Raw genomic sequence first — 11,883 nt, forward strand, 5'->3', positions numbered from 1 at the left:
GTCAAAACTTTTACCGCCAAAACGTACTCGAGGTGTGGTGACTATATCGGACTCAACTTTTAGTTCCTATCTAGGTGAAAGTGGCTACTACACACTTTATGCACAAACCACCATCTTGAGAGGCAGTAAGATTTTACAAGGACACTCGATGTGGGATGTTAGCTAACCTGTGAAAATAACAGAATACTTTGCGGAGTACATCCTAACACAGGGTCCGGAACTCAAACAATAATTTCATCATCAAACATCGCGCACAAGTCCGTTAGGATACCGTGTGCGTGTACCTAAAATCACAATACTTTCGAATTCCGTCCGCAGTCGGAGCTCACACAAAGGGTACAATTGGGACTATCTTACCGGCTTGAGATGGCCTGAATCAGCTGTTCACGGTCGCAATTGCCGTAATTAATAACCCGATATTAAGGGCGTCTGCGTGGCCTTGAAGGAACACAACTCATAAGGCTGCTGAAAACTCTTCGACAGTCCACGACCAGTTTCATTCTTCTTAGGGCTTATCATGAAGGTACAGTTTTCGCGAACGTAATTTGCATGACTCCAGGACTATCATGGTTGACCACATACTGTTGTCCGTACAAGACAACCTGGAATAAACTAAGTACTTATGAGAACTGCTCAAAGAGCTTCTTGATAGCATACGAACATGTACACTCAGTCATTTACAAACCACGTACCAGGGATGTGTTAGCTCAGGTTGCCATGGTTTCGGTCAACGAAAAATGGGGATCCGGGAAGACAGTCAAGTATAAGAGACAGTGTTCATGTCAGTTACTTGATGTTGAATCATTCTAGTCACCTGATATGGTGAGGAACTTAGCAGCGATAGCTTTGATAGAAAACACCGAATGAGTGATTGGACCATACCTGCCAGTGTCAATAAGCATCGATGAAGCGATTACCAGGTCAGTTGCCAACTCGGTCGATTTTACTGTTTGGGGTTTCCACGTTTAGTTCCAGACCATGACGTACTCGTCTCTCAGTAGCTCAGTCAGCAAACGGGTGAGCGCACAAACTCAGTGGGACAGACGGTCCTGTGACACGTGAAGTAATTAGCCTGACCACCATAATTTATAAAGCGCAATTTGCTTTTCTACCATGGGACTATTACTTCTCCCTAAAACCACTTCAGCATTGATAATTGGATGCTCCCACCAAACTTGGTCAATACTTCAGACGCATGGACTTTCAAACAGTGAGTTTTAGAGTGTTTTCTGTTCGCAGAGACCACGTTTCTAATCCAATGAGCAACATGCACCGAATTACCACAGTGTGCACTCTGCCCATGACAAACTGATACCAAGCCGACGCCATAGGTAACGAAGGTCAGCAAAAGCTATCATGATAATCCAGACTCTAGAAATGCCCTCATCATTAGCTAGTCTGCAAGAACTTATAAAACTGCCCAGGTAGATAAGTTTAAATACCACGTTGATTGGCTGGTGTTCAAGCATGAGGTTTGGGTTTGATTTCACTCAGTCTCTGGAACTACTGGTAGTATCTCCATTGCTAGCTCCCCTTGGCCAAGCTGTTGTTCCTTGCTTTTTGTACATTGCTAAACCTTATGAAACGAAGCTACAGCCAATGTGCCTCGCGAGGTTATTGCAGCACTGAGGCTCGACCACAACACCAAGGTTACAGCCATTGGTCAGGCTGCATAAACATGGATTACATGAAAGGGAAGAAAACTCGCTGTCAGTGTCGTGTACAAATGTTTGGGGGCACATAATTATTATCAGTAACGTAAGTATATACTTTGGCAGAGAGACGGCACTTCGTGCTAGAGTACACGGTAAGCAACAAACAACTAGGGGTATAGAACCTAAAAGTCCGGAACTCATTAAGTCATACATTCTATTATCGTTATGGGACTCATCACACGATACAATCTAATGGAAATTATTCAACTACGTTCTGATTAAAGTATCCAAGTCAAAACCATAATTCGTTCTCTTACTCAGCCCAGACACAATTTGACATGGTAATGATAACGGACGAACCAGCTTCCAAGGCTGGATTTCCGTTCCAAGGAGTCACGACCAAGAAGGAACTCCAGCTATTAGTTGCAGTATCTATTTGTATTCGAGAAGCTATCGAACGAATCACTGGTAACACAAATACGGCTCCACCTAACCGAAACCAATGTGCTAAACCGTAACGAAAACTCCACTGTTCTTTTCAGATACATTTGTCAAGACGGAAATGGGAAAGCTTGACACGAGTTTAAAGGGAGCCTTCTAAGCGTAGACAAAGATTGAAGAACATGATCTCTGCACTCAGAAGAAAACAGGAAGCTTACCTTGGCCATTCCAACGGATGTAGTATTCAATTCTGGCAAACCATGATTTGTTTTATCGCCTCTCTCCCAAATACCATAATCCTGAGCAATCCATTATCTGATCTAAGTTGCTTACCGGTATTCGATAGGCATGTTCAATGTAAAACACCAGGTTTTGTATGAAGGCGACCTCCTCAGTAGTCCATATGATGCGAATCCCTGGAGGGATAAATAAGCTAACTGTTACAAAACTGACCTGATGCAGTCATTTGAGCGAGTGTCAGGAGATAGACTGACACAGCATCAATCTGAAGATGGCCCCATTCATTGTCACCAACGACAGTTTTGCATGTGTTGGCATCAAACTTCGCATGCAGAGAGTGCTTGGGATCTTCAAACTTCTTGAGTGTTTCCACTTTGTCTGCTTGCTTCATGTAGCAAACCAAAATCCCTCTCATCAACTTGATCACACACTACAGGACAAGAAATAGTTCGTATGCAAATGGGTTACCTTTTCCAGCTCGTAGCTGCGTGACCGGTCTTCGTCAACATCCGGCAGCTTGCGATAGGCGAGTGCAAGTCCCCAAATTGATAATGATGCATAGGTGTTGTCACGCACCCACGCATGAGAACTACTTGGACAGGAAGGAATCAATCCAGTGATTGTATTCTGCGAATCCGAATACAGAAATTAGGATAGCTTACCTGGTGACATAAGATGGTAGAATTTAGGAGGTCGTAGAAGTAGTCCAGTTTCTTTTTATCCATGTCAAAGGGCTCGGTCACTCAGTCAAGTTGTGGTCATAGTGTGAGAAGCCATAAGCTGGAATGCTCTTGAGGATAGGGGTGGCAGATGAAGAAATGCAGAAAAAATGGGTTAGAAGACACGCGAATAATCCCTATCTACTGGTAGCAGAGTATAAGCAAGAGACGATGGTAACAACAAACAGAGTAATTAAATCTTCTTCGGCAACTTCCAGCCAGATCCACATTCCATTGTTCTTCAAGAGGGGACGCAGCACTAAGTATGACAATCGATGTCGATTTATCGGCTTTCAATCGCATAATTCTAACTCATCGAAGGAAGGGACAAGGAGGCGGTCATCATTGATGTGGTGCAGCAACTTGCGAAAGTTCCATTTAGACAGTCTGAGGTGAGGGGCTATATTTCTGGTGGTGAAATATTCCTGAGATAGCCAGGTATATAGAGCAAACTTGATGCAGGAAGGGTATTCAGTTGGTGTCGAAAACATGTTTCACGCTCCACCACTGAATTGTCTGCCGTTGGTGGACTTATCCAGGAAGCCAGCAGCTACCAATAGGAATAAAATTCTTCGTGTAGGTTATTGTGCCCTGAGTAGGGGCATTTTCAAAATGCGACTGATAGTGAATCGGGCGGTCGAACAACGTGAGAAACACGGCACATGTTGAGAGGGTATTCCATCTATGAATGAGGAGAGCGACAGTTGGTCTGAATCCGAAGCCTTGTGCCTTCAAGTGTTGAACTTTTCGGGGAACTTCAGATGAGGAGGAAGTCGACATTTATTGGACACGGCGAGGTGGAAGGTGACTGCTATGACCCAGAACCATTTAGTTTGCACCCAAAATGTTTAAATCATCATTTAACGCGCCTTTGTTCGTTGGTGCGAAACTCACCACTTCTCCTTGGACAGAGTGGCTATTAGTCGATTTTCTTGGACCATTTGCCTCAATCAGTCAGGAAAGCCTGTGAACACACCCAATGGCACACATCTAATACCCGATGGGACAAACAAGAAGTGCGGTCAGGTCTAAGACAAGTGGCAAATCCCAGCCTCAACATCAGCGAGCTTAGTCTTCGTCATGGTCTATTAGGGTGCCAACTATCGTCTCCAGGACCGAGTAGATATCCAGCGACCGTATTTGCGGTGGAGTCAACCAATGATGTGGTTCCAGACTGCAGAGCACCTTGGAGGTACAATTACGGCCCTGCGATGCGTCCGGTGAATGTAGTTAAGAAGTACTTCTGGTTGGACCTATCGAACTAAATGAATTAGTTACATCTGCGTCATGCATCATCATCATCGACAGCATGACATCAGTGTTCAACACTGATGTTTCACTGCCGTATCATGCATCATGCACCAAAAAACGGACTCTTGAACAAAGCAGGTCCTAGTGAGAGTTTACAGTATGGTCTGTAATCTGATACATGGTCGCATAATCTAACCATACAATCTAACCGTACAATCTGTTTCCGTCCAGTGTTGTGTAGTTACTGAAGAGTACCACAAAAAGAAAGTCGTTGCGCAAAACAGCGACTGAAGTAGTTACCCATCGACGTCACTATGACGCGTTCCGATGGAGCATTAGTCTCCCAGGTCCATTTTATGGGCTTCTAGCCTACTGCTCTGGGCAGTTATACTTCAAGCTGATGTCGTGACAGCTTGTCTGTGCATCGTGCGAAGAAGTTCAGTGAGTTGGTATTCCAGATTTCTTGTGTTCACTTTGAATAAACTTCGAAGCCAACAAGTAACCAGGATGGGATGGACAGGAGTGGCTTCCGAAGCCACGCCCAATCGTTGTTACCTTGTGACTTCCAGGGACACATGAGCAGCGAATGCGGACTGAGGCCCCAAATAATGGACAGAGTTAATTCTAATCTCAATAAAGCAACAACATTAATGCTCAGAGTCTTTAATGTCTCGGTCTGTGCGGGTTGCTGGCCACGTTACCATAGCATCCTGGAAGTGTACAGTTTAATCTTCAAAAGCGCGCTTCAAATGCGCGTCACGTTGTTTCTTGCAAGGAATTGATTGCATCTGTAAGCGCAACTGGGATGCTAGTCAGAGGAAGGGCAAAAGCAGACAGTATATCCAGCGTCCAATCCACCAGTTATATGTTTCACTCATCCACCCGCTTGACTAAAGGGATACACAATAGTCCCCAAAACGTCCAACTACGGTAAGAAGTGGATGCTGTAGAAGTGGATCCGGCATGACCACTCTCATCGCTCAAAAGGTCCTCAATCATCGCCATCATTATCCACTCTCATCAAAAGGTCCTCAATCATCGCCATCATTATCATCATCATTAACAACAACAGCAACAACAACATAAAAATCAGCGTTCAACCAACACCTCGCTGCCGTACGACCACTATCTATTTGAAAGTCTTATTGCGAAAAGAATACAAGTGAACAGGGAGAGGACTTAGTGTTAGCTTACTACAATCATTCCGACGTACATACACATCCACACAGTCATTCAGGCAATCTGGATAAAAGCTGACAAGAACGCCAATGACATCGATTGGCAGGCTTATCTTGCAGTACCCCCAACCAGGCGCAGTGGGGATCACACCGACTCCATCCTGGAAGACGAGTAGCACCCATACTTTTTGTAACTTCCTTCATGTCCCTCTGCCAGGTGAAGGGTTGGCCCCCGCCGCAGTTCCCCCGCTCTGTAACGGGCATGAAAAATAGCATTCGCTTCGGAAAACGATGGTTCGGTATGCGCAACTCATGACCTAACTATCGCAGCTTTTGGCGCTGGATACATTCTTCACCAGAAGTCCCCGCTACACAACCGAACACTCGCTTTCTATTTGCATCGTTACGGATTCTCCGACAGCAACCCACATGAGACAACAGCTGTCAAACACCTGAAGACGTCTCAGTTCCGCTGCTCGAACAGACCATGTCTCAGCAGTACAAAACCGAACCGTAGCCTGATACATACATCCCTTTGGATTTAGAAATATGCCACCCTACCGCCATAGTTTTCTAGACTTAGCAAACGCGACCCGAGGGTTGCAATAACTACACTAACACCATCTATCGGAACTAATGCAGCTTCTAAGACACGTAAAACGCTCCATAAATTCGAGTATCTCTCTCCCTCGACTGTAAGTGGCGTGTTCAGTGACTATATTTCCAAGACAATAACCTTAAACATTGGGGGCGAAAACTGTATGCGAAAGGACGAGATGGTTTTGAGTAGTTCGTCCAAAAACACCTGCGCCTGATCCTCCTCTTTGAAGATGGGAACGATATCGTCTGCATATTCCAGGTCAACAAGGTTTTCGTCACAAGCTACATGAACACCTGGGTTTTGAAGACCTTACAGAGTTTGTCCCATTATCTCGTCGGTTACGAAATTAAACACGAACGGAGAGAGTGGGTATCTCTGATGAACACCAATTTGTTTACATCATCATCATCATTATCGACAGCGTGACATCAGTGTTCAACACCGATGCTTCACTGCCGTGCAACCATGACTTATTTGAAAGCCTTATTGTAAAGAAAAGAGTAAAGGTGGACGGGGGATGGACTTAGTGCTAGCTTAACACAATCATTCCGAGGTGCCTACACCTCCAGACATTCACTCAGGCAATCTGGATAGAAACTCTGTGCATCGTGCGAAGAAGTTCAGTGAGTTGGTATTCCAGATTTCTTGTGTTCACTTTGAATAAACTTCGAAGCCAACAAGTAACCAGGATGGGATGGACAGGAGTGGCTTCCGAAGCCACGCCCAATCGTTGTTACCTTGTGACTTCCAGGGACACATGAGCAGCGAATGCGGACTGAGGCCCCAAATAATGGACAGAGTTAATTCTAATCTCAATAAAGCAACAACATTAATGCTCAGAGTCTTTAATGTCTCGGTCTGTGCGGGTTGCTGGCCACGTTACCATAGCATCCTGGAAGTGTACAGTTTAATCTTCAAAAGCGCGCTTCAAATGCGCGTCACGCTGTTTCTTGCAAGGAATTGATTGCATCTGTAAGCGCAACTGGGATGCTAGTCAGAGGAAGGGCAAAAGCAGACAGTATATCCAGCGTCCAATCCACCAGTTATATGTTTCACCCATCCACCCGCTTGACTAAAGGGATACACAATAGTCCCCAAAACGTCCAACTACGGTAAGAAGTGGATGCTGTAGAAGTGGATCCGGCATGACCACTCTCATCGCTCAAAAGGTCCTCAATCATCGCCATCATTATCATCATCATTAACAACAACAGCAACAACAACATAAAAATCAGCGTTCAACACATGCCTCGCTGCCGTACGACCACTATCTATTTGAAAGTCTTATTGCGAAAAGAATACAAGTGAACAGGGAGAGGACTTAGTGTTAGCTTACTACAATCATTCCGACGTACATACACATCCACACAGTCATTCAGGCAATCTGGATAAAAGCTGACAAGAACGCCAATGACATCGATTGGCAGGCTTATCTTGCAGTACCCCCAACCAGGCGCAGTGGGGATCACACCGACTCCATCCTGGAAGACGAGTAGCACCCATACTTTTTGTAACTTCCTTCATGTCCCTCTGCCAGGTGAAGGGTTGGCCCCCGCCGCAGTTCCCCCGCTCTGTAACGGGCATGAAAAATAGCATTCGCTTCGGAAAACGATGGTTCGGTATGCGCAACTCATGACCTAACTATCGCAGCTTTTGGCGCTGGATACATTCTTCACCAGAAGTCCCCGCTACACAACCGAACACTCGCTTTCTATTTGCATCGTTACGGATTCTCCGACAGCAACCCACATGAGACAACAGCTGTCAAACACCTGAAGACGTCTCAGTTCCGCTGCTCGAACAGAGAGTCTTTAATGTCTCGGTCTGTGCGGGTTGCTGGCCACGTTACCATAGCATCCTGGAAGTGTACAGTTTAATCTTCAAAAGCGCGCTTCAAATGCGCGTCACGTTGTTTCTTGCAAGGAATTGATTGCATCTGTAAGCGCAACTGGGATGCTAGTCAGAGGAAGGGCAAAAGCAGACAGTATATCCAGCGTCCAATCCACCAGTTATATGTTTCACTCATCCACCCGCTTGACTAAAGGGATACACAATAGTCCCTAAAACGTCCAACTGCGGTAAGAGGTGGATGCTGTAGAAGTGGATCCGGCATGACCACTCTCATCGCTCAAAAGGTCCTCAATCATCGCCATCATTACCATCATCATTAACAACAACAACAACAACAACAACAACAACAACAACAACAACAACAACAACAACAACAACAACATAAAAATCAGCGTTCAACACATGCCTCGCTGCCGTACGACCACTATCTATTTGAAAGTCTTATTGCGAAAAGAATACAAGTGAACAGGGAGAGGACTTAGTGTTAGCTTACTACAATCATTCCGACGTACATACACATCCACACAGTCATTCAGGCAATCTGGATAAAAGCTGACAAGAACGCCAATGACATCGATTGGCAGGCTTATCTTGCAGTACCCCCAACCAGGCGCAGTGGGGATCACACCGACTCCATCCTGGAAGACGAGTAGCACCCATACTTTTTGTAACTTCCTTCATGTCCCTCTGCCAGGTGAAGGGTTGGCCCCCGCCGCAGTTCCCCCGCTCTGTAACGGGCATGAAAAATAGCATTCGCTTCGGAAAACGATGGTTCGGTATGCGCAACTCATGACCTAACTATCGCAGCTTTTGGCGCTGGATACATTCTTCACCAGAAGTCCCCGCTACACAACCGAACACTCGCTTTCTATTTGCATCGTTACGGATTCTCCGACAGCAACCCACATGAGACAACAGCTGTCAAACACCTGAAGACGTCTCAGTTCCGCTGCTCGAACAGACCATGTCTCAGCAGTACAAAACCGAACCGTAGCCTGATACATACATCCCTTTGGATTTAGAAATATGCCACCCTACCGCCATAGTTTTCTAGACTTAGCAAACGCGACCCGAGGGTTGCAATAACTACACTAACACCATCTATCGGAACTAATGCAGCTTCTAAGACACGTAAAACGCTCCATAAATTCGAGTATCTCTCTCCCTCGACTGTAAGTGGCGTGTTCAGTGACTATATTTCCAAGACAATAACCTTAAACATTGGGGGCGAAAAATGTATGCGAAAGGACGAGATGGTTTTGAGTAGTTCGTCCAAAAACACCTGCGCCTGATCCTCCTCTTTGAAGATGGGAACGATATCGTCTGCATATTCCAGGTCAACAAGGTTTTCGTCACAAGCTACATGAACACCTGGGTTTTGAAGACCTTACAGAGTTTGTCCCATTATCTCGTCGGTTACGAAATTAAACACGAACGGAGAGAGTGGGTATCTCTGATGAACACCAATTTGTTTACATCATCATCATCATCGACAGCATGATGACATCAGTGTTCAACACCGATGCTTCACTGCCGTGCAACCATGACTTATTTGAAAGCCTTATTGTAAAGAAAAGAGTAAAGGTGGACGGGGGATGGACTTAGTGCTAGCTTAACACAATCATTCCGAGGTGCCTACACCTCCAGACATTCACTCAGGCAATCTGGATAGAAACTGACAACAAGAACGCCATTGACATCGGTTGGCAGCCATATCTTGTAGTGTCTCCAACCAGGCACAGTGAGGATCACGCGGTCCCCATCCTGGAAGGCGAGTAGCACCGACAGCACCCAAGCGTTTCGTGATCTCCTTCATACTCCTCCGCCAAGTCAAGGGTTGGCCACCTCTCTGTTAACGCCACTCCGAATTGGGCATGGAAAACAGTACCCTCTTCGGCAAACGATGGTTCGGCATACGTAACACATGTCCCAACCAACGCAGCTCCTGGTGCTGAACACATTCTTCAATGGAAGTACCCGTTACACAACCGAAAACGCGCTTTCTAAAGCAACTAGACGTTGTTGGGCCGCGGACAAACTTCGCAAGTGAAGTGAATGGTCTTGCATCAACCGTCATATCCCAGAATCGAAATAAGAAGACCCACATGCCCGCACATTGCTGCCATCGGAATCAAATACTGCTAAATGAACGACGACCTTGTACCGAGGCTCTCTACTGGTAGCTAATTGTCGCATGGTCCAAATGAGTACAGGGCTGGCTTACAGTTGGTAGTTCCAAGGTAATACGGTGTGAACGCTTGTGCTGAAATTTCATGACGACTAGAAACGGATGATGTCTAGCACATAATTGAAGAAGTTGCTCTTCATTATATGTGCGGTTAGTGTCAACCCCAAACGGTCGCCAAGATGGGCTTCTACCGAGCTTAGTTGACCGGCTTGGGCATTCGTTTCACCTATCGGAATATGTACTTGTCGTTGACCAGGGAGACCAGACAAATATCGACAAAGGCTATTCTTCTCAGACTCGAGCTCTTGTCGGTCAGGGCATACGCTAACACAACAAATGAACATCGTTTATCACGTTGAGATGCATTGACCTCAATTGGACCATTCAACCGAACAGCACAGAGGGGATTATCCACTGCAAACTAATCCGATAAAACACTCGGCCCTGGGACTACACTCGATAAATACGGGCTCTCCTGAGTGGTTTGAGGCGTGACTCAACTGGGCTCTTGCATGAGTGTTTCGTAAACACAGTATACATCATTGGAGAGGAAGCAGGGTTCGAGTGGGCTATACTTGTTGCCAAATCGACACATAGTACGGACGTTGAAAGCCACAGTTTGAAACAAGTCCCTTGAAAATAACAAGGAGTTGGTTTGGTTTATTTTACTGGACAGGAGTTTAAATACACGGAGAAGGTTGGGTGATTGACCGCCAAACGAATCAGGAGGGTTTGGTTGAGGGATTTATGGTGTGAGTGAAGGACTATAACGCCGAAAGATAGTTCCCCGCTGGCCATACCGACGAAAGTAGTTAGTGTAAGGTGCAACCCCCTTAGCTTTTGAATAGGCCGTCTGACAAACAAGGCGGTGAAAGGATATAGACTTTTGTTTCAAGACTATCCTTTGACTGTGGCTCGAAAGTGCACATTGTAAGGCAGCGGTTGTTGGGGTCATCTTGAGGGGCCGTTTCTGGGGCCAGTGGCTCAACCCACACTGGTTGCAAGGGGCCAACATGGACCGAGTGCTGAGAGTAGAACATAGATACCTGACTCTTGATGTTACTACATATCGCAGATGCACTTGGAGCCGCATTAGGCTCTTGGTGACTTTTGACCGTATTTCGACCGCATTGGACAATTCCTCGGTGGTCGCGGTCAACCTCCGCGAGACCACAGCTTACAGATTTTAGGAGCGACCTTTTCTAACACATCGTAACTCAGCGGAAGGCATCACCGCTACTTCCATAAATGCTGGTTGCCTGGGGGAAATACACTAGCCATACAATCCTGTCGAAGCTAACAGTTCGACCCCACGAACAAGCCTGGTAATACGATTTCTTGAAATATTGGGACTCGCTGTTCCTCGTCGGACCTCCTCCCCGTTGACCTTAAGACCATGGCTGAGGGACTGAATCCTGGGCAGTGAGGCCTACAGGGTCATTTCAACAATAAATTCCGACCACTATGACATGGTGATACCTTTAGGCAACAACCGGGTTGATGAACCTCTGCTTGGTTGCCTGGCGGAGCTGGTTATGAACTGATTCCAGACCACGGACGAATGAAGTTTTTCGGATCCGGAAAATTTAAATGGTGTCCGACAATGTGCTGCTTACGGTAGGCGCGCGGGCGCCGAGTGTCCTGGGCATGTCAGGGCGAACAGCTCAACCCGGTGGTTGAAATTCAACCACCGACCCTTAGTGGACTGTGGAAGCCCTGAATATCTAATCTGACCTGTGAGTCACACCACCAATCAAAG

General features: G+C 46.1%; 1 protein-coding gene across 1 annotated transcript in view; it reads right to left on the reverse strand.

Annotated features, from left to right (window-relative positions):
- Positions 1-3,061, reverse strand: part of T265_00028 (hypothetical protein) — a gene marked incomplete at both ends in the record, with an annotated part of 47,914 nt that extends 44,853 nt beyond the window's left edge. Inside the window, 5 exons of the mRNA XM_009163685.1 lie at positions 2,315-2,395; positions 2,430-2,512; positions 2,550-2,766; positions 2,805-2,963; positions 2,999-3,061. Coding sequence (XP_009161949.1) covers positions 2,315-2,395; positions 2,430-2,512; positions 2,550-2,766; positions 2,805-2,963; positions 2,999-3,061 — 603 coding nt within the window. The remainder of the gene's footprint in view (positions 1-2,314; positions 2,396-2,429; positions 2,513-2,549; positions 2,767-2,804; positions 2,964-2,998) is intronic.
- Positions 3,062-11,883: the final 8,822 nt, after the last annotated feature.

Source organism: Opisthorchis viverrini (genome assembly GCF_000715545.1).
Source record: "Opisthorchis viverrini unplaced genomic scaffold opera_v5_1, whole genome shotgun sequence".
Taxonomy (NCBI): Eukaryota; Metazoa; Platyhelminthes; class Trematoda; order Opisthorchiida; family Opisthorchiidae; genus Opisthorchis; species Opisthorchis viverrini.